General features: G+C 40.0%; 1 protein-coding gene across 17 annotated transcripts in view; it reads right to left on the reverse strand.

Annotated features, from left to right (window-relative positions):
• RUFY3 (RUN and FYVE domain containing 3) overlaps positions 1-22,781 on the reverse strand; it is a 100,511-nt gene that overhangs the window by 11,696 nt on the left and 66,034 nt on the right. For 12 of the 17 annotated variants that reach the window (XR_016212125.1, XR_016212127.1, XR_011378405.2 and 9 more), the window contains 7 exons: positions 21,721-21,782; positions 19,602-19,667; positions 18,818-18,887; positions 15,077-15,169; positions 13,888-13,971; positions 10,973-11,140; positions 4,005-4,102 (listed from right to left, as the gene is read on the reverse strand). Coding sequence is in view for 13 of the 17 variants with exons in the window: in XM_070048046.2 (XP_069904147.2) it covers positions 4,005-4,102; positions 10,973-11,140; positions 13,888-13,971; positions 15,077-15,169; positions 18,818-18,887; positions 19,602-19,667; positions 21,721-21,782 (641 nt within the window). In the remaining 4 variants the exon portion in view is untranslated. Of the gene's footprint in view, positions 1-166; positions 2,462-4,004; positions 4,103-10,972; positions 11,141-13,887; positions 13,972-15,076; positions 15,170-18,817; positions 18,888-19,601; positions 19,668-21,720; positions 21,783-22,781 lie in introns of those variants that run through there. The other 5 variants (XM_051819724.3, XM_051819723.3, XM_051819726.3 and 2 more) reach the window with 1 other exon arrangement.

Genomic DNA, 22,781 nt, shown 5'->3' on the forward strand with positions numbered 1-22,781 from the left:
AGACCAAGTTCACAACACAAAATAAAATAACCCAACGAAGACGGCATGGACAGAGAGGAAAAAAACTGCGAAGACACAGGGGAAGAAATTAAGGGGGCAGAAAAGATGGTAAAGGAACAAATTCTAAAGAAACACAAGATGATGGTGAACCAGGCAGAGGAAAAGCTGATTTTGCACTTTTTTTATTCTAATACTACAGTTTACAGCCATTAGATGATAAACATTAAAACAACACTTTTTAGAAAATTCATATCCAAAGCCAACCTCAAATACACAGCAATTTAGTTAAATCCACTTGCTTGTTTGTTCTTATTTCCTAATAGATCTGGTACTTTATATTTCTGTTTTACACACATAACTGGAACTTGCAAATGGGCAACTACCTTATATGTGGAACTGTAACATTAATTTTTCTGGTCCTTTCCCCAGACCATGTACATTATTAGCTCATGGGACATTCTACATCAACCCTTCTCCAGGCTCCGGGTTACTGTATAGTAAAAGCCTTTGTCAAGAATTTGGTTCCCTCTCCTATTTCATTCCTGCCTAGTGGTGTGTGACTAACGGCCTCGGCACTGGGCCTGAGTAAGACTCATGACCATGTTCTTGAGAAGATTCTGACGGACATTTTCTCCTAAGAATCTTTATAAATTTGCACCTATGAAGAATTATGTTTTACAAGGTAAAAAATTGGGGGCTTTATATAATAGTATTTAGAAGCATGCTATGTGCAGTCTTTAAGTAGCTTTATTTTGGAGTTTGATCATTCCTTCCAAATGCTTATTAAAAAGGCTATCACAAAAGGTTGCTGAAGATGAGAACAAAGTGGGAGCTGCATTTATAAAGGTGCAAAATTATAAGAACTAAAATAAGTTCAAGAGCACAGGATCTTCCAGGAAGCTGATCTAAACATATGTTCTTTGACTTGATTTTGATTCAAATCTGTGCAAGAACCTACAAATGCACCCAGGGAATCTACCGCACTCCTTTAATCATGGTTTTGCCAAGAAGAAGCTAAGGAATTTGAAAAGCTGGAAACAAAGGGGTTGTCTTTGTCTTCACCTAAGCAGCTGAAATGCCGCAAAGTGTATCAGAATAGGGAACAAAAGGGAAAAAAGAACCCAGAATACTATGCCAAGATCTTTTGAAGGAATGAAGGCTTATGTGAAGCCTGTACTCCAAATCAAAAGCCATTAGAAGAAAAAAAAAAATCAAAGTACTTATAGGGTTATTTACAACGTAAGAGCTAAAAGGGTTAGATCTGTGATCACTTAGAAAAAAAGCCCTGCTAATATTGCTTGTGGATATCTACTGGGAATATTTATTTGTTACTAACAAAGAATATAAGTTTATCATTTATCTATTTCCTTTTCTGAAATATTTTTAATAATTAAATTATTAGTTTCCCAGAACCTTTAACAAATCCCCATCTGCACAAAAACTCGTAAGTAAAACATTGCTGGGAAAGGAATGGCAGGAAGAAAATAATCACTTATGCCTACGTCTTTTCACTCTAGTAAGAAAAGCAGGACAGTTTTGAAAAATGTGTAGTGCTTACAATTTTTTTACAGGAGAGAACATTTTCATTAACATTTTTCTCTCTGAGTTATCTAAATAGAAAGTGGAATTGCAACAAAATGGCAGAGGTAGAAGATGGCAAATATTAGGAGGGTTTTCCCAAGCTTCCACGTTATGTTATCATAAGTTACCTAATTCCTAACTGTATCTCTATGTACTTTAAAGAAATCTAAGGATGCTTTTTTTTTCTTTTTTCTTTTTTTCACCCAAAGTCACTAAGGCAAAAAAACTGCAAGCAATCTTGGTTATTGAGAGTAGAACTGTAGGGAAATACTTTAGTTCTTATCCCTGGGCCTGGGGACGAAATCTATACAACAAAATTGAAAAGGGGCCATGGCGTAACAGACACAGAACTACTTTGGAAGAGTCCAGGTTCACACGCTAGTCACCTCTAGTTCATTACACGGCAATGGCAGAACAGGCTTGCGGACACACACACGAACAATGCACCAAGAATCTGACATTATCAAGGACTGGGCTGTAAAGGCATCCTTAATATATGCACAGCACTCCAATTCCCTAGGCTTCTGTTTTAATGGTGTTTTATTTATTGGTCAACTCGTAATTAATTTCTCAAAGTTTTATTTGGCATTTAATTAGGAACCTATACCAAATTTTCTAACTCTGGGCAGAAAATAAAAAAAAAATTCAACCTATATGTCCAATTATTTTTTTAAAGTCCAACAAATTCAAAGTCAACTTTTGGTGATATTTTCTATAGGGTCAGAATTTAAACATAATAACTTTCTGATTTCTTCCTTTTACAACTGTTGTGATAACAGACTTCTGAGGTGACCAACTGCAAAACGCCTAATGATGTTTTGGAATCAGTTTATTTGCTGCACTATTTAAGGTCTTTGCCTGTTTCACCAAATCCTTTTCACTAAATAAAATAAAAATGAAAAACGGAGTGAAAGGGGAATGAGAAAACGGATAAATAGGAAACACAAAAATAGCAAGAGAGTAAGTCAGCTTAATATTCAAAGAGATGTCATCATTTTAGTTCTATCTGTTTTAAATGACAAGTCTAAAAAACACTGAAAAGTAATTTATACATTTCAAAAGCACAACTAATGAACATGAAAATGAATTTATTAAATAATAAATGTGTAACTGCTTATGAGAAATTACTTAAATAACTTTCTTTCAGAAGTGAACCAATAGTGTTTATTTATCAGCCATACCAGAGGCTTGAAGCTCATTTATTAATTTGCAATTTACTTTTGAGTGAACGTTAACATGTAATGCTGTACAGGACTCTCCCTGGTTAAGAATCACCTAAATAAAAGAAGTCATCCATTCATTTATCTGCTGAATCAATGTCCTGTATATTCAAGGCGCTGTGACAGATCCAGTGGGAAGGAGCTTAACAGATCAGTTAACTAATCTAAAGGAACTTATACTCTCATTGGAGGGTAAGATACAGGTTGAAAAGGACTACAAGATAAAGCAGACAGTAGGAAGAGTTATAAGTGGTGTGGATCGTAAGGATATACGCCATGGAAATTCCAAGAGAACAAATGGCTTCTAGTTGGGAAGAGCCATCAGGGGAAGCTCTGGAGTGAGGCACTTCAGTCTAGTTGTAACAAATACACCTGAAGAACAAAGGAGGGAGTAGAGGACAGGCAGTTCTAACGGACAGAACTTTTAGGAATGGAATAGGCAAGGAAAACGGCATGTAAGTCCAAGGGCCAGGACTTTATTTTGATCACATACAGGAAGGATGATGAGTGAGGTTAAAAGCAGAAATAGCGAATGACCATGAGGAGTGCCATGCTACACTCAAGCAGCCATTTCTCTTAGTGCTGAGTCACCAGGAAGAAAACAATGGTCTTAGAAAAAAGAAACAAGAGAGTGGCACGGGGGAAAAGATGCGCCTCAGGCAGATGGACTGTAGGCACTGATAGGAGACAGCTGGTCAGCTGGTCACTTAGAAGTGGTCTCCAGATGGAGGTCAGAGTTGGAGATTCATGCTGGGTAAGACATTGTAGGCTACAGGACTGTGCAGGATAAAGTAGAAAGAAGAGGGAGATGTGAAAGAGGAGAAAAAGGTTCAAGTTAAAGAAGGGAAAGATCAGAATACATCCCTGGAGGACACCTATGTCTCAGTACCCCAACATCACCTAGCCTCAAAGTATTCAAAGACTTTAGTGATGAATAATAAAATTACAAACACATATTTAAAAGTGCTTTCATCTGAGGATCTTTTCTCTCACATCAACAATGAAATGCATTAAGAGTTCCAACAATCAGAACAATCAAGAAAGGTTAATGTTACTTTAAAATGCTGTCAGTGACATCTTAGAAAACAAAATCTGTCAAATTGGAAGAACTTCATATACTTCTCTTTGCCAAATGCAAAGCACTTCACTTCACTTCCAGCACTGACAGCCCAAAATGTTTCATGAAGGAAAAAGCACTTTTACCTTTGCTCAAGTTGTTTAATGGTAGCAGCCATCTGATTAGTCTTCTCTTCTAAGCGACTGTTTAGTTCACTTTTCTGTTTTACCCCTAAGTCTGAACTCTGTTACAGAAAAGAATAAGAAATAATTTATGTAACATTTTAAAAAGATTTATTTATGTATCAGAAATATAGAATTAGAGAGAGAGAGAGAGAGGGAGAGACATTCTATCTACTGGTTGACTCCCCAAATGACCGTACTGGCCAGGTCAAACTCAGAACTCCATCTAGGTCTCCCATGTGGGTGGCAAGGGCCCAAGTACTTGGGTCATCTTCCACTGCTTTCCCAGGCACATCAGCAGGGAGCTGGATTGGAAGTGGAGCAGCCAGGACTTGAACCAGTGCTCATGTGGAATGCTGACATTATATGTAGAGGCTTAACCTGCTGTACCACTATGCTATTCCCAACATATAATCTTTTTTATTGCTTTAATCTTTATATTTAAGGTAAACAAATATCCAGTATATACAGATTTAGGAACATAGTGATATTTCCCACCCTTCGTCCTCCTTCCTCTCTTATTCCCTCTCAATTTTTATAATTATCTACTTTGTTTACTTTATACTTATAAAATTAATCCTACACTAAAGAGTTCCACAAATAGTAAAAAGAAAAAAACACTGCTCCTCAGCAGTAGAAACAACAGCTGTAAACAATCATTCAATCTCAAAATGTCAATTTCTCTTACACATTACATTTTTGGTACTCTGTTAATTACCACAGATCAGGGAAAACATGGTATTTGTCTTTATGGGATTGGCTTATTTCACTAAGTATAATGGTTTCTAGTTGCATCCATTTTATTGCAAAAGACAGGATTTCATTCTTTTTTTACCACTGAGTAGTATTCCATACTATATATACCACAATTTCTTTATCCATTCATCAGTTGATGGCTATCTGGGTTGATTCCATATCTTAGCTAATATGAATTGAACTGCAATAAACATGGGGGTACAGGGAAGTCTTACAATGCTGATTTCTTTTTCTTTCTTTTTTTTTTTTTTAATTTTTTGACAGGCAGAATGGACAGTGAGAGAGAGAGAGAGAGAGAAAGGTCTTCCTTTGCCGTTGGTTCACCCTCTAATGGCCGCTGCGGGCACAGCACCGGCTGGTGCAACGCGCTGATCCAAAGGCAGGAGCCAGGTGCTTCTCCTGGTCTCCCATGGGGTGCAGGGCCCAAGCACTTGGGCCATCCTCCACTGTACTCCCTGGCCACAGCAGAGAGCAGGCCTGGAAGGTGAGCAACCAGGACAGAATCTGGCACCCCGCCCGGGACTAGAACCCGGTGTGCCGGCACCCCAGGCGGAGGATTAGCCTAGTGAGCTGCGGTGCCGGCTTCAATGTTGATTTCATTTCCTTTGGGTAAATTCCCAGGAGTGGGATTGCTGGGTCATATTGTTTATCCATTTTCATCTTTCTGAGGTATCTCCATACAGTCTTCCACAATAGCTGTACTAGTTCACATTCCCACCAAAAGTGGATTAGGGTACCTTTTCCCCCACATCTTCACCAGCATTTATTGTTTGTTAATTTATGTATGACAGCCATTTTAACTGGGGTGAGGTGAAACCTCATTCTAGTTTTGATTTGCATTTCCCTGACAGCTAGTGATCCTGAGCAGTTTTTCATGTGTCTATCGGCCATTTGAATTTCCTCTTTTGAAAAATGCCTGTTTAAGTCCTTTGCCCATTTCTTAACTGGATTGTTTGTTTTGTTGTTGTTGAGTTGCTTGAGCTCTTTATAGATTCTGGACATTAATCCTCTATCAGCTGCACAGTTTGCAAATATTTTCTCCCATTCTGTCAGTTGCCTCTTTTTTGCAATGCAGCACAAAGCTTCTCAACTGGATATAATCCCATTTGTCTATTTTGGCTTTGACTGCCTGTGCTTCTGGGATCTTTTCCAAGAAGTCTTGGCCTATGCCAATGTCTTGCAGAGTTGCCCTAGTGTTCTCCTCTAGTAATCTGATGGTATCAGGTCACAGATTTAGCTCCTTGATCCATTTAGAGTTTGATTTTTGTTTAAGGTGTAAGGTAGGGGTCTTGTTTCATACTCTGCACATAGAGATCCAATTTTTCCAGCACCATTTGTTGAAAAGACTGTCCTTTCTCCAGGGATTGATTTTAGCTCCTTTGTCAAAGATTAGTTGGCTGTAGATGTGTGGATTGGTTTCTGGAGTTTCTATAATTTTCCATTGGTCTACATGTCTATTTTTGTGCCAGTACCAGGATATTAGATTTTTTTTTTTTTTTTTTTTTTTTTTTTACAGGCAGAGTGGACAGTGAGAGAGAGACAGAGAGAAAGGTCTTCCTTTGCCATTGGTTCACCCTTCAAGGGCCGGTGCGGCCAGTGTGCTGAGGCCGGCGCACCTCGCTGATCCGAAGGCAGGAGCCAGGTGCTTCCTCCTGGTCTCCCATGGGGTGCAGGGCCCAAGCACTTGGGCCATCCTCCACTGCACTCCCGGGCCACAGCAGAGAGCTGGCCTGGAAGAGGGGCAACCGGGAAAGAATCCGGCGCCCCGACCGGGACTAGAACCCGGTGTGCCGGCACCACAAGGCGGGGGATTAGCCTACTGAGCCACGGCGCCGGCCGGGATATTGGATTTTAACTGCCCTGTAATATGTCTTAAAATCTGATATGGTGCTGTCTCAGGCTTTTTGTTATTTTAGATTGCTTTAGCTATTCGGGGTCTCTTGTGTTTCCATATGAATTTTAGCACCATTTTTTTTTAAATCTGAGAAGAATGTCATTGTATTTGGATTGGGATAGCATTGACTCTGTAAATTGGTTTAGGTAGTATGGACTTTTTTGATGATATTAATTCTTCCAATTCATGAGCATGAAAGCTTTTTCCATTTTTTGGTGTCTTCCATTTTTTTCTTCAAAAATTTTTTAAAATTTTTAAATTTATTAAATTTTTTAAATTAAAAATTTTTTTTCAACTCCTTGGTTAAATTTATCCCAGCTATTTACTTCTTTTTGTAGCTATTGTGAATGGGATTGATCTTATAAGTTCTTTCTCAGCCATGGCATTGTCTGTATATACAAAGGCTACTGAGTTTTTTGTATTAATTTTATATCCTGCAACTTTAACAAACTCTTTTATGAGTCCAATAGTCTCTCAGTAAGTCTTTTGCTTCTCCTAAAAATAGAATCATGTCATCTGCAAATGGATAATTTGACTTCCTCTTTTCCAATTTGTATCCCTTTGATTTCTTTTTATTGCCTAATGGCTCTGGCTAAAACTTACAGGACTATATTGAATAGCAATAGTGATTGTCTGGTTCCAGACCTTAGTGGGAAGACTTCCAGCTTTTCCCCATTCAATAAGATGCTGGCTGTGGGTTTGTCATGAATAGCCTTGATTGTGCTTAGTTTTCCTTCTATACGCAATTTGCTTAAGGTTTTTATCAGGAAAAGATGTTGTATTTTATCAAATGCTTTGTCTGCATCTATTGAGATAATCATATAGTTTTTATACTTAAATTTACTAATGTGATGTATCGTATTTATTGATTTGCCTAAGTTGAACCATCCCTCCATATCAAGGATAAATCCTACTTGGTCCGGGTGAATAATCTTGCTGATGTGCTGTTGGATTTGATTAGCTAATATTTCGTTGGGGACTTTTGCATCTATGTTCATCAGGATATTGGTCTATAGTTCCCTTTCTTTGTTGTATCTTTTTCTGGTTTAGGACTTAAATTGATGCTGGTCTCACAGAAGGAGTTGGGAGGATTCCATCCCTTTTAATTGTTTTTGAATAGCTTGAGAAGAATTGGAATTAGTTCTTCTTTTAAAGTCTGGTAGAATTCAGCAGTGAAGCCATATTGATCCTGGACTTTTCTTTGGGTCTTCATTACTGATTGTCTCCATTTTGGTTATTGATCTGTTTACATTTTCTATGTCTTCAGGACTCAGTGTTGGTAGACTGTATGTGTCCAGGAATCTATCCATTTCTTCTAGATTTTCCAATTTGTTGGTATATAGTGTTTGAATTACTTCTTAATGATTCTTTTTGTTTCTGTAGTATCCACTGTTATATCTCCTTTTAAATCTCTGAATTCATTAATTTAAGTCTTTTTTTTTTTTTTTGGTTAATTGAGCCAATGGTATTCTCAATTTTGTTTATTTTTATAAAAAACTGGCTCTTGTGGCTGGCTTAGTGGGCTAAGCTTCTGCCTGTGGTGCCAGAATCCCACAGGGTGCCAGTTCAAGTCCTGGCTGCTCCACTTCTGATCTAGCTCTCTAGTATGGCCTGGGAAGGCAGTGGAAGATGGCCCAAGTGCTTGGGCCCCTGCACTTACGTAGGAGACCCAGGAGATGCTCCTGGCTCCTGTCTTCAGATTGACTCAACTCCAGTTATTGCAGCCTTTTGTCAAGTGAACCAGAGGATGTAAGACCTTTCTCTCTGTCTCTCCCTCTCTCTGTAACTCAACCACTCAATTTATTTATTGACAGGCCGAGTGGACAGTGAGAGAGAGAGACAGAGAGAAAGGTCTTCCTTTTGCTGTTGGTTCACCCTCCAATGGCCGCCGCGCTGCGGCCGGCGCACCGCGCTGATCCAATGGCAGGAGCCAGGTACTTCTCCTGGTCTCCCATGCGGTACACTCTAGGGCCCAAGTACCCAGGCCATCCTCCACTGCACTCCCTGGCCACAGCAGAGAGCTGGCCTGGAAGAGGGGCAACCAGGAAAGAATCTGGCTCCCCGACCGGGACTAGAACCTGGTGTGCCGGCACCGCAAGGCGGAGGATTAGCCTAGTGAGCCGCAGTGCCGGCTATAAAATCTTAAAAAAAAAAAAAACAACAACTAGCTCTTCATTTCAATGATCTTTTGTAACTTTTTTCATTTCAATTTTGTTTATTTCTTCTCTAATTTTAATAATTTCTGTCCTCCTACTATTTGGGGTTTGGTTTGTTGTCTTTCTTGGTCCTTGAGATTCAATGATAGCTCATTTATTTGGTATCTTTCCAATTTCTTGATGCAGGCACCAACTTCTATAAACTTTTTTTTTTTTTTTTTTATTTATTCACTTGAGAGGCAGAGTTACAGAGAGATAGAGAAAGAGAGAGAGAGGGAGGGAGGGAGCGAGGGAGGGAAGGACTCTAACCCCCGGTTCACTCCCCAAATGGCCATTAACTGCTGGAGCTGGGCCTATCTGAAGCCAGGAGCCAGGAGCCTCTTCCAGGTCACCCAATGGGTGCAGGCATCCAAGTGCTTGGGCCATCTTCTACTGCTTTCCCAGGCCATCAGCAGGGAGCCGGATCAGAAGCGGAGTAGCTTGGACTTGAACTGGTGCCTATATGGGATGCCAGCACTGCAGGCGGATGCTTAACCTAGTACACCACAGGGTTGGCCCCTAAACTTCCCTCTTAACATTGTTTTTCCCATAAGTTAACATTGCTGTATCCCATAAGTTTTGATATGCTCTAATGTCATCTTCATTCATTTCCAGAAATTTTTTCATTTCTCTTTTGATTTCTTTCTTTTATGAACTATTATTCATTCAGGAGCACGCTGTTCAGTCTCCATGTGTTGGCATATTTTCTAGAGATTCAATTGTTAATTTCCAGCTTCATTCCATTGTGGTCAGAAAAGATGCATGGTATGATTTCATTTTTTTTTTTTTTTTTTGACAGGCAAAGTTAGACAGTAAGAAACAGACAGAGAGAAAGGTCTTCCTTTTTCCATTGGTTTACCCCCCAAATGGCCGCTATGGCCAGCACGTTGTGGCCAGTGTGCTGTGCCGATCCGAAGCCGGGGCCCAGGTCTTCCTCCTGGTCTCCCATGCGGATGCATGGCCTAAGGACCTGGGCCATCTTCCACTGCACTCCCGGGCCACAGCAGAGAACTGGACTGGAAGAGGAGCAACCGGGACAGAATCTGGCGCCCTGCTCGCGACTAGAACCTGGGGTGCCGGCGCTGCAGGCGGAGGATTAGCCTAGTGAGCCATGGCGCCGGCCTTTTTTTTTTTTTAATTTGGTAAGACTTGCTTTGTGGCCTAGCATATGGTCTATACTAGAGAAAGTTCCATGTACTGGTGAAAACAATGTGTATTCTGCAACTGTGGGATGAAAGGTTCTATAGATATCAGTTATGTCCATTTGTCCATAGTGTAGATTAGCTCTGTTTGTTGATTTTCCATTGATGAAATGGAAATATGCCCATTGACGAAAGCGGGGTGTTGAAGTCCCCCATTACTCTTGTATTGGATCCTATCTCTCCCTTTAGATCCATTAGTATTTGTTTTAAATAGCCAGGTGTCCTGGCATTGGGTGCATACGCATTTATTACAGTCACATCTTCCTGTTGAACTGATCCCTTAATCATTACTTAATGTTCTTCTTTGTCTCTTTTAACAGTTTTTCTGCTAAAGTCTATTTGTTTGATATTAGGATGGCTACACCTGTTCATTTTTACTTTCTGTTAGCATGGACTATCTTTTCCCATCCTTTCTTCTATCCTTTCATTTTCAGTCTATGTGTATTTTCCCAACATTTAATCTAGAAATATAACTATATCTGCCTTTTGACTCTAAAGGTAAATAAACAGAAATGGTCATATGTTTATCAATTAATTCCCAAATGGAAAACAAGAAGCAAAAGGTATTTATTTAAAATTAGTTTTGTTATATGCAGCTCTCAGACAGTATCAGAAGGTACACCAATTTATCTAATACGTTAGAGTGGTGTACAGAAGTTATCTCATAGGAAAGTAAAGACCCAGATCTCCACTGCCACGTGAACAGTGGCCCTGTTTTCCAGAACAGCAACAGCAGCTCCTTGCACAGTTTAATTCTTAAAGTGGTTTACTGGCAGCTAGCTTCAAATGTGATGTATTTGAAGTGAGATTCTAGAGGACAAGAAGGGCAAGGGCAGTGTCAAGAAGTCAGAGAGCCAGCAAGTCCATGCCTCTTCCTTCCCTTACCTGCAGCTTGAAGGCAAGTTCATGCTTGAGAGCCCTGAGGTCATCCAGCTGCTGCCGCAGAGACACCAGAGCATCCTGCTTCTCACAGACATCCTTCTCCAGCATCTTCATAGCTAATTCCATCTCCTGTCTCATGCTGATTTGCAGCTCCAGTTCCTTTTCAACATCCTGACCCCAAAGGTAAATACATTGCTTACTCATAATAGTTCACAGGAAAGGTGAGACCAAAACTGAATAGTTGGGCAAAATAGCTATAAGCTGCCATTCATTTACAGAGACTGTAACAACGAGGATCACAGTTAGGACAATTATAGTAACATTTGCTCAATATTGTATAAATCTGAAACACTTGCTAGGCCAAAGACAGTGTACTTAGTGTCTAAAATATTCATGTAATTGAGGTACTTTGTTACAAATTAAGACAATGGATGCCACATCCTCTTATAGAACTATGCATGAAATGCTACAGTACTCAGCACAAAATGAGGCAGCTGCAATTTTGCTGAATTTGAATATTACTGATATAGTCATGAGCCCATGGAAACCAGAAGGCACTCTAGGTCCCTAGGGTACATGGTCTACACAGCTAACTGAATTTTAGGTTCACTTAATAAGAAACCTCCTTTTGTATGGACCATGATTAACACAGTATTATGCAGAAGACAGATACAAAGTCCTGAAGTTCTTCTACACCCACACTGTACACAGGACCTTGCCTAATATTTTAGTTTCTTACCTTAACAAACATTTATTGTAATAAAAGGATATGGAAAACTTTCAGATTTTCATCAGGGGCTGTTTAACTGAGATTCCTGTCTTTACATGATTAGCAAAAATTAATCATTGTTTCTGAAAATGCAGAGATAGATTATCACTAGGAACAACCCAAAGGGAAGCACTTTTGAGATTTAATTCATAAACACATAAAAAGCAAATACTAATTATCTCAAGGATGTTAAAATAACATTGCTTTATTTTCAGAGAACCCAAAACACTGATGGACACTGTAAAGGTGTGGTAAGTTTGGAGTACAAATGAACCCACCCCTCATTTTCAAGCTTTCCTCAATTCCTTGAGAAACTAGAGGCATTCTTGTTTGTCACCCTACCTGAACTTCTGGAGGAGTTAACACAATGATACTCACACTTGGATAAAATTGATCAGAACAGTATCATTCCTTACGATGAGTTCTTTTTTTTTTTTTTTTTTTTTAATTTGACAGGCAGAGTTAGACAGTGTGAGAGACAGAGAGAAAGGTCTTCCCTCCATTGGTTCATTCCCCAAATGGCTGCCACAGTTGGCACAATCTGAAGCCAGGAGCCAGGTGCCTCCTCCTGGTTTCCCATGCAGGTGCAGGGGCCCAAGCATCTGTGCCATCCTCCACTGCCCTCTCGGGCCACAGAAGAGAGCTGGACTGGAAAAGGAGCGACCAGGACTAGAACCCGGTGCCCATATGGGATGCCGGTGCCGCAGGCAGAGGATTAACCAAGTGAGCCACGGCGCTGGCCCCACGATGAGTTCGTATGGGTATAATTTTTATTTAAAAAAAAATTCTCAATTCTAATGCCAAATCACAACTTTTACCATTTATCTCTAGGAGCAAGAATAATTTACAAATAACAGCAAAAAAGAAGAAGAGTAATTCTCTGTCAGGGATTCTTGATGAGGAACAGAGGAGTTACCCCTCCCAGAACACTTAACACTGCTGCTGGAGGACTGCATGAGATGAGAAAGCAGATTTTGTATACTTAATGTTCTTGGAACACAAAGTATAAGAGGAAAAACTATTAAGATTAGCTAAATCTCATTGCTGCTGAGAATACTCAGAAAATGGACTGAGAGGGTGCACTGTAGCAAAGTGGGCTAAGCCTCAGCCTGCAGCACTAGCGTGGGCACCAATTCATGTTCTGGCTGCTCCTCTTCCAATCCAGCTCTCTGCTGTGGCCTAGGAAAGTAGTGGAAGATGGCCCAAGTCCTTGCGTCCCTGCACCCAAGTGAGAGACTCAGAGAAGCTCCTGGCTCCTATCTTCAGATTGGTTCAGCTTTGGCCGTTGCGGCCATCTGGGGAGTGAACCAGTGGATGGAGGACCTCTCTCTCCATCTCTCCCTCCCTCTGTCTGTAACTCTGCCTCTCAAATATATAAATCTTAAAAAAAAATAGATTAAGATTTATAGGGAATGTGGTTTAAAATGAATGAGAAACAATTTTATAGGATCCATAAAACATCTTTTTCAACCTTAAGAGGTTTTTATTTACTAATTATCATAATCTTACATATTTATGGGGCACAGTGTGATAATTTCACTTATATATCTAATGGTGCTGATAAAATCATTCTAGTTAGCATTTCCACGTCCTTAGATAATTGAAACAGACTGGCTGCTTAACACCTGATAACTGTGTGTACCTACAAGTTATAATGTGTTCCACCACATGTATACAATGCACACACGCAAATTTTACAACACCATTTATACCTCTGATCTTGGTCTTCTCCTGTAAAACCTTTTAATGTGTTTTTGATCTAGTAGCATCTTCTTAAAACAAATTTTCTAAGTTTTTAAAATATTTAATTTATTTATTTTAAAGACAGAATTACATAGAGAAAGGGGGAGAGAGAGAGAGAGAGAGAATCTTACATCTGCTGGATCACTCCCCAAATGGCTGCAACAGCCAGGGCTGGGCCAGGTTGAAGACAGGAGCCTGGAAATTCATGTGGGTCTACCACATGCGTGCAGGAGCCCAAGCGCTTGCACCAGCCTCTGGTGCTTCCCAGGCACCTTAGCAGGGTCAGAAATGGAGCAGCTGGGACATGAACTGGCACCTTAATGGGTTGCTGGCATTGCAGGCAATGGCTTAACTTGCTGTGCCACAATACTGGACCCTGAACTATTAGAATCTAAGCAAAGCTTACCAGTCGTAATTGTGTCTCCTCCTTCAAATGTTTTCTGGCTTCACTTAGTGCTTGCCCTTCTGAAGTTCTGTCTTGCTTAGGACCCTTAAAGAGGTATATATTACATATTTGAGCATATAAATAATCCACACCATACCTAAGCAGGTCTAACAACACAGAAAGAGAATAAGGTAACTGAAAAGGTCTAGTAAATTTCAAAAGACCTGAACTATGAAGTTTCCCGTTACTTTATCTAAAATCGTAAGATAGGTTATCAAACTAGGTGGTAACATTTTAGCCTTAAAAAAAAATCCAGTATTCGCTGCAAATTATGAGTTGTGCCAAAAGTTTAAATGGGAAATATCAATTCTCCAGAAATCTTGTGTCTACTGTTTTCAACTATAGAAGGATTTTACAGCTAGAAATAAATAGGTATCAAAAATCTCTTCCGTGCATTCACACTGGTTTTCATTAAGTCCATTCAGTAAAATCAAACTCTATTCTTAGAAATAATTGCTAAAGAGCGTACTCAGAGCCTAACTGCTTTTTAGGAACAATTTTAGTAACTATAGACATGTGCATTCCTAGGTTACAACAGATTAGAAATCTAGGTGCTTGAAGCTCTATCAATCTTAGCAGTTTCCTATCACAGCATCTTTATAATTTAGTATAGAACTACCTAGATTGATAATTATGATCTTCCGTCAGCACACATGCCTAAATGCGTCGTTAAGTCCTGCAACTAAGGAGATTTAGAATTGTGCAATATAGAAAAAGTCTGCAAAAATTTGATGAAACACACAAAAAAGTTTGCTCTTGAAGAGATTAACTCTTTCCCAGTGATATCACATAAATGAGGTGTCAGTCACTTCTTATAAAGCACTTACATGTTATAAAGATAATGGTATATTCAATATAACAAGTATAATAGTTAAATACAATACAATACAAATCAGTACATAAAAGCAAGAAACTGAGTTCAACTTTCTGGCAGTTTCTAAACAGATGTAGGAGGCAGGGAAGCCAAGGAGCATCTGTGAGAAGGGGTGTAACCCAGCCATAACGTTTGCTGTGTACTCAATTAAGCACAAGACTGAAGTAAAAACAGTATGCTTGAGACGTGCAAGTACCCGCTGCTTAAAACAGCCCTCCTGCTGCTAACACATCGATGCGCTCCCTGTGAATACTTTATAAGTCCAGTTAGACTAACCTTCCGATTGGACTCCAATATGTAGGAGCTTTCCTCTTTGACTCGTTCCATTTCTTCTTGCAAGGTAATAATCCTGTTGTTTGCAACTGCGAGCTGTTGATGAAATTTAAAGAGAATCTTTTATCATTTGTTAATATAGTACAACTCATGATGTGCTAGGACATATTTTTTAGGTTTGGATATTCTTGGGAATGAACAAAGCCATCTATAACCCAATAAAAATGTGCTGGAGTAGGCATTTGGCGTAGTGGTTAATATGCCTGCTGGGACACTCACATTCCACATGGGAGTGCCTGGCTCATGTTCTATTTGCTCCTGATTCCAGATCCCTGTTAATATGGATCCTGGAAGCAGCAGGAGATGGCTGTATTACATGGGTCCCTGCCACTCATGTGGGAGCCCTGGCTCCCAGGTTCAGCCTCAGTCCAGGTCCAGCTGTTGTGTGATGCATTTTGGGGAGTAAAACAGATCAGAGCTCTCCTTCTGTCTGCCTGCCTTTCAAATAAATACATAAATAAAAATTTTTAAAAAAGTTATTGCTGGGACTAGTGCTGTGACGTAGCAGGTAAAGCTGCAGCCTGCAGTGCCGGTATCCCATATGGGTACCAGTTCAAGTTCCGGCTACTCCACTTCTGATCAAGCTCTCTGCTATGGTCTGGGAAAGCAGTAGAGGATGGCCCAAGTCCTTGGGTCCCTGCACCCAAGTGGGAGATCCGGGAAGAAGCTCCTGGCTCCTGGCTTCCGACCGGCACAGCTCTGGCCATTGCGGCCAACTGGGGGAGTGAACCAGCAGATGGAAGACCTCTCCCTCTGCCTCTCCTTCTCTCTCTGTGTAACTCTTTCAAGTAAATAAATACATTAAAAAAAAAAAAAGTAATTGAAGGAACTTAGAAGAAATACTTTTAGAGCAGGCTAAAAAAAATTAAGCAGCATCTCTTCATCACTGCTTTTTACAAGAATTTTTACCTCCAGGATGTCCTCCTGGGTATCTTGTACTTATAATAAGCAAGAATATCTATTTCTGAAAATTTTTAGTAAAAGAGGTTACCTCATACATGGAACCACATCTTGGAATACACATTATGAATGCTCCATAACTGTTTGTTTGTTTATTTATTTTTGACAGGCAGAGTGGACAGTGAGAGAGAGACAGAGAAAGGTCTTCCTTTCCCCTTGGCTCACCCTCTAATGGCTGCTGCGGCTGGCACGCTGCGGCCAGCGCACCGCACTGATCCGAAGGCAGGAGCCAGGTGCTTCTCCTGGTTTCCCATGGGGTGCAGGTCCCAAGGACTTGGGCCATCCTCCACTGCACTCCTGGGCCACAGCAGAGAGCTGGCCTGGAAAAGGAGCAACCGGGACAGAATCTGGCACCCCGACTGGGACTAGAACCTGGTGTGCTGGCGCTGCAGGCGGAGGATTAGCCTAGTGAGCCACGGAGCGGGCCTGTTAATTTGTTTTTTAACTGATCTTCTTAAAACCAAAAACAGAAAGGAGAAAAGGCAGACCTGATTAGCTTTTTCTGTTCTCTATAAAATATACACAGTGCTTACCTATCTCTTAAGGTTCAAAGTTTCAAGAAAATAAATGTTATTGGTAAAATAAATCAGAAAATAAATAAATAAATAAATAAATAAATAAATATTGTTGATATAATACATCTAGTCAGGAGGACAATTCTGGTGACTGAAGGAATAAAATTTCTTTTTTTTTTTTTGACAGGCATGGATAGTGAGAGAGCGAAAGGTCTTCCTTTTGCTGTCGGTTCACCCTCCAACGGCCGCCGCGGCCGGCGCACCGCGCTGATCCGAAGGCAGGAGCCAGGTGCTTCTCCTGGTCTCTCATGGGGTGTAGGGCCCAAGCACTTGGGCCATCCTCCACTGCCTTCCCGGGCCACAGCAGAGAGCTGGCTTGGAAGAGGGGCAACCGGGACAGAATCCGGTGCCCCCGACCGGGACTAGAACCCGGTGTGCCGATGCCGCAAGGCGGAGGATTAGCCTATTGAGCCGCGGCACTGGCCCGGAAGGAACAAAATTAACAACTGTATTAAGTGCTCATGATGTGTGAAGCACTGTCCCAAGACTTGACTGAGTAGTAAATCATGTAATTTGCAAAACAATGTCAGTAGTAGAAGTTTAAGAGATCAGCCCAGGATCAGAAAATTAGCAAGGGCCAGAGCTGGGATATGAACTCAAGTAGTCTAATTAGAGACCAGGCTTAAGAGCTCTGCTAGTTGGGCCAGCGCCGCGGCTCAATAGGCTAATCCTCCACCTAGCGGTGCCAGCACACGGGGTTCTAGTCCCGGTCGGGGCGCCGGATTCTGTCCCGGTTGCCCCTCTTCCAGGCCAGCTCTCTGCTGTGGCCTGGGAAGGCAGTGGAGGATGGCCCAAGTGCTTGGGCCCTACACCCCATGGGAGACCAGGAGAAGCACCTGGCTCCTGCCTTCAGATCAGCGCGGTGTGCTGGCCGCAGTGCGCCAGCCATGTTGGCCATTGGAGGGTGAACCAACTTCAAAAGGAAGACCTTTCTCTCTGTCTCTCTCTCTCTCTCACTGTCCACTCTGCCTGTAAAACACACACACACACACACACACACACACACAAAGAAAAAGAGCTCTGCTAGAATTTGCTTCAACACAGGACAGCAGAATCACAGTGGACAGTTCCTGTGTTCAAAATTCCAAAAGCCTTGTGAGATACAGTTCTAAGGGTCATACCCATGAATTAAACATATTTAAATATATATTACATACATATGTAAAATTTAAGTCTTCATCCAAAAATGAAGCCGACAAAGGGAGGAATTTCAAAATTACAATGAAAATTTTTATTCGGAAGAAAAACGTATTAAACATCAAACAACAGCTCCCTGACTAGTGCTTTAATTTGATCTTATATTCGCCAAATTTATCTCACTGTATGTAACAGGATCACTATAATTAGAAATAGAGAAGAGAAATTCTCTGTCACCTGGGTAATTTTAAGATCTTTCATAGAAATGTCTAATGAAAAAAATCTCTAGTTTAGCCTTTGGCAAGTTGTGAGTGTGTGAGGGGGAGATCTTTATTAATCAGAAGTAAAACATGAAAATTCTTTTTATTTGATTATTTTCCTGTTTTTATTTTGGGGACTTTTATCATATGTATTCTGATCTGTTCTGAGTAACTGTGAGGTTGAAAGGGGAAGTAAGCACACCCTCACTTGGCTGTGGAGGAACTGGGCCTCTTAGAGGTCAAGTGACTGACTTGGGAACACATGACATGTAAGCAGAATTACTGGTCTCTCACCAGAGCTCTTCACCACATTTATCCCCTCCCTCAAGGAAAAAAGGATGTGTGGAGTGAGCAGCTTGCCAATCTGAACACAAAAATCCACGCTTGGCGCATATAAACCTTTGTCTAGCTCTAGCAAATAAACAGTGCCCAATATGTTAACTGATTGATAAATGATGAATATTTTGCTATATGCTAGACATTTACTCTAGGTTAGCCCAGACAAAACACACAAAAGAAATCGAGACACTTCATAGGCCAAGTTACACTGCCTACACAAACCAACTGGGTAAAACAGACCTCTGTGAGAAGTTAATTAGCTGTTCTGGTCAGAATAAGGGTCTATACATACTATAGTAGATATTATCTAAAAAATCAAGTCCTTCATTTCTAAAGTTACACAAAGATTATTGGCTCCACAAATGCATACTATTAAATTCTACAGGTCAAACAAAACTTTCCAAAACACTTACCTCCTCTGTCAGTTTGGTGTTGGATTTTTCTAATGCATCTACTTTTGCCTGAAGGTTGTTTACAGTAGCACTATCAAGAGAAGAAAAAACATAATGGCATCTTTTGAAAAGCGGAACAATACCTTGTACTTTACTTTCCAAATACTCACCACACTTACCTTTCACTGTCTAATGTCTATAGTTCCTGGTTGACTCCCAGGCTGTACACAGCTTGCAAAGGGCAGTGTTTGCCTTCACTGCTATTTTGGCATTGTAGTTTGTATTCAGTATTTGCTCAGTGAAATAAAAAAGCTAATTTCCTATACACTAAATTTTAAGATGACTATATATGACAATAACAGGCTACAGTAATTGTTTATACACACCAAGAACTTTTCAAATAATTTTACTTGCATTTTTTCACTTACTCCTTTCAATAACCCTATCTGTTAGGTATGCGTAGTCACAGATTAAAAAACTAAGGCACAGAAAGAGTAAATAATCTGCTGTAACACTTCCATAACTCATTACAGTCTTTATTAGTTCCTGGTCCCCAAAGAAAATTCACTTAAATTAGTTTTGAATTTGCTAGCTGGAACCAAGACTACCCCAAATTTATACTGATGCTAGATAATCATATTAAGGTCTTACTTAAATGAAAAATGGCTATCTTTCATAAGAGAACTATAAATAAGGTAGGCAGGAGTTCAGTATAGACTTGGAGAGTATGGTGTGTTCACAAGTTTCACATGTCCCTTTCCCCTCCAACAAATCCCCAGTAAAGTTAAGATTATTCATCCATTACTTTAAATGTCTGTTGAGTTCTTCTACATAGTTCTTCTGGTCCAGAATTGCAGTAATCTGACCATCTCTAGAGGGGAAAAACAGAGGAAATCCAATAAAATAAATAACTTTAGAAATAACTAAATAAATCTAAATAACTTTAGATTCTGCTCCCCAACCCCTGTGTTTTTTCATAATACAGGAGAAAAATTGTGGCACAGATACAGTGAACCAGAAGACAGAAGTGATGAGCCCTCTCAACAATAAGAAACACTCAGAAGTTTAAACATAAAAAAAACCCTACATTAATAAAATCCTTGTTATAACTTACAAACCTAAAGACCTTAAGTAGTGTTACACTACTTTTAAAGGATAAAGGAGGCTTTTAAAGGATAAGCATTTTCTTGTGAGTAGTGGGTTTTTTTTTCAACTTCACTAGTATTACCTACCAATAATTTTCCTTTTGTCATAGGCACTGAACTAAGCTCATTGCAGTGTTACATGGTTGTTCTCAAAGGCTTTGTACAGTATTTGCCTTTAAGTGCTATTTACATTCAAACCGAACGGTTTAAGTTGAGTAATCCCTATCTGAAATGCTTGGCACCAGGAGTGTTCAAATTTTGCAATATTTACATGGACTTTACCAGCTGAGCATCCCTCTTCTGGAAATCTGGAATCCAAAATCTAAAAGTTTTTGAGCAACATTGTCAGCACTGAAACAGTCAGATTTTAAAGCATTTCAGACTTTAGATTTTTGGATTAGGGATGCTCAACCTTTATAAAAAACTTTCATGAAGATCAAGAATCTAATGTTACATGAAAAATAAACTAGGGAAAAGGTTCACTTCTACAACCAGCTAAACTGATAATAGGCCAAAACTGAACAGCCTGCCTTTTCAGCTGAAAGATATGAAAGGTCATGTATCTGGACAACTACCAGAAGAACAAGTGATATAATCTTAACTCAATAGCCAAGGTTAACAACACTAGACTAATTATGCTTTAAACTGCTAAATTTATAAAAGATATAAGGTATGCTTTTGACCTCTAATTACTAAGTAACATAATGAATATATTTTAAATTTTTGAAATAATTTTAGATTTACAAGAATTATAAAGACAGTATAGATTTCCATATACTTGTTCTTTTTTCTTCTTCTTCTTTTTCTTTTTTTTTTTTTTTTTACAGGCAGAGTTAGACAGTGAGAGAGAGAGAGACAGAGAAAGGTCTTCCCTCCTTGGTTCAACCCCCAAATGGCCGCTATGGCCAGTGGTGCACTGTGCTGATCTGAAGCCAGGAGCCAGGTGCTTCCTCTTGGTCTCCCATGCAGGTGCAGGGCCCAAGGACCTGGGCCATCCTCCACTGCCTTCCGGGGCCACAGCAAAGAGCTGGACTGGAAGAGGAGCAACTAGGACAGAATCCGGCACCCCAACCGGGACTAGAACCTGGGGTGCTGGCTACTAGGCTAATCCTCTGCCTTGCGGCACCGGCACACCGGGTTCTAGTCCTGATCGGGGCGCCGGATTCTGTCCCGGTTGTCCCTCTTCCAGGACAGCTCTTTGCTGTGGCTCGGGAGTGCAGCGGAGGATGGCCCGAGTACTTGGGCCCTGCACCCCATGGGAGACCAGGATAAGTACCTGGCACCTGCCACTGGATCAGTGCAGCGCGCCGGCCACGGCAGCCATTGGAGGGTGAACCAACGGCAAAGGAAGACCTTTCTCTCTGTCTCTCTCTCTCACTGTCCACTCTGCCTGTCAATAAAAAAACAAAAAACAAAAAACAAAAAACAAAAAAACACATAATGCCATGTACACCTTTCACATTTCAAATGTTAAGCAAAATGAAATTGCAGTTCCTCTGGTCAAGACCATCACATTTTCAAATACACCTTTAAGAGATGGAGAGCTGGATTCCTCTAGTAAGTTTCTATTTTGTTTGTCCTCAAAGCAGACAGCAGGAAAATCACTCAACAAAGAACCCTTTTGGTTTAGCAGTAGGCAGAATAGTTAGGTATTTTTACCTATCATCAGAACTTTTTATAGCAAGTCTGCTTAAAGTATTACTCTAAGTATTAAATATGAACAAAGCAAAATATTACTGTATCAGAGAAAAAAAGAAACCTATTTTTCTTTGTACATACCCTTCACTACCTTTACTGCTGTTCCCATCCTTGAGATACATTGAAAAATCTATAACTCCAACCTACAGACAGAATTTTCAGAATATAAAATTAGATACTTTTAGAAGAGCATAGATAAATTTCTCAAAGTACTCAAAACAGTAATATACTCATGACAATTATCAGAAATTTGTGATAGAAATTACTGCCTTAGTACAATAAAAAATTGATAAGGTTGGAAATAATAATCCAGATTAAGTCAATAGGACTGGAAGGCCATCTTGTAACAATCAATGGAATCCTTAATACAAACAAGGCCTAAAGTTTCTTTCCCTTTTGTTTACTTCAGGTATTTTGCTACTGAATCGACATTAGGAATAACTTTAAAAAAATTTTAATTACAAAAACAATGCACATTCCCCTGCAGAAGTTTTAGAGAATACAGTTAAAAAGAAAGTCTTATGACAGTCATAACCTCAACCACCCTAAACTGAACTCTGTTAACACTTTTATGTCTATTCTCTCAAACTTCATTGACACAGATGCTTAATCTTTCAGGTTTGCCATTCAACTATTCAGTTTATGTATTTTTTAAAATCCACATCAAAATATCATACTTCCTTTTCCATTTTTCCCAGTAAAATATAACAGAAACTTGTTCCTGTGGGAAACAGTCATAGTGAAAGTAGCATTATTTATTTTGCAATTAATTATGTGCTAGGTCCTGTTCTAAGTCCATTACACATATCAACTCCTATCGTTCCCCCTCACAATAGCTCAAGTAAATAACCTTTTTTGAATTAATTAATTTGAGAGGCAGAAAGAGAGAGAGAGAGAGAGAGAGCGCGCTCCCATGTGGGTGGCAGGAATCCAATTATTTGAGTTATTACTGTTGCCTCTCAGGGTCTGCATTAGCAGGAAGCTCAAGCCAGGAGCTGAGATTTGAGCTCAAGTACTCCAAAGTGAGATGCAGGTGTCATAATCACTAAGCTAAATGTGCGTCCCAGGGATTTTTTTTTTGTCTCTGTATTACATCAAGGAATCTGAATTATCAAGAAACTAACTACAAAATATATTCACCT

This window comes from Oryctolagus cuniculus, chromosome 8 (assembly GCF_051225735.1).
Source record: "Oryctolagus cuniculus isolate XC-2025 breed Fujian yellow rabbit chromosome 8, ASM5122573v1, whole genome shotgun sequence".
NCBI lineage: Eukaryota > Metazoa > Chordata > Mammalia > Lagomorpha > Leporidae > Oryctolagus > Oryctolagus cuniculus.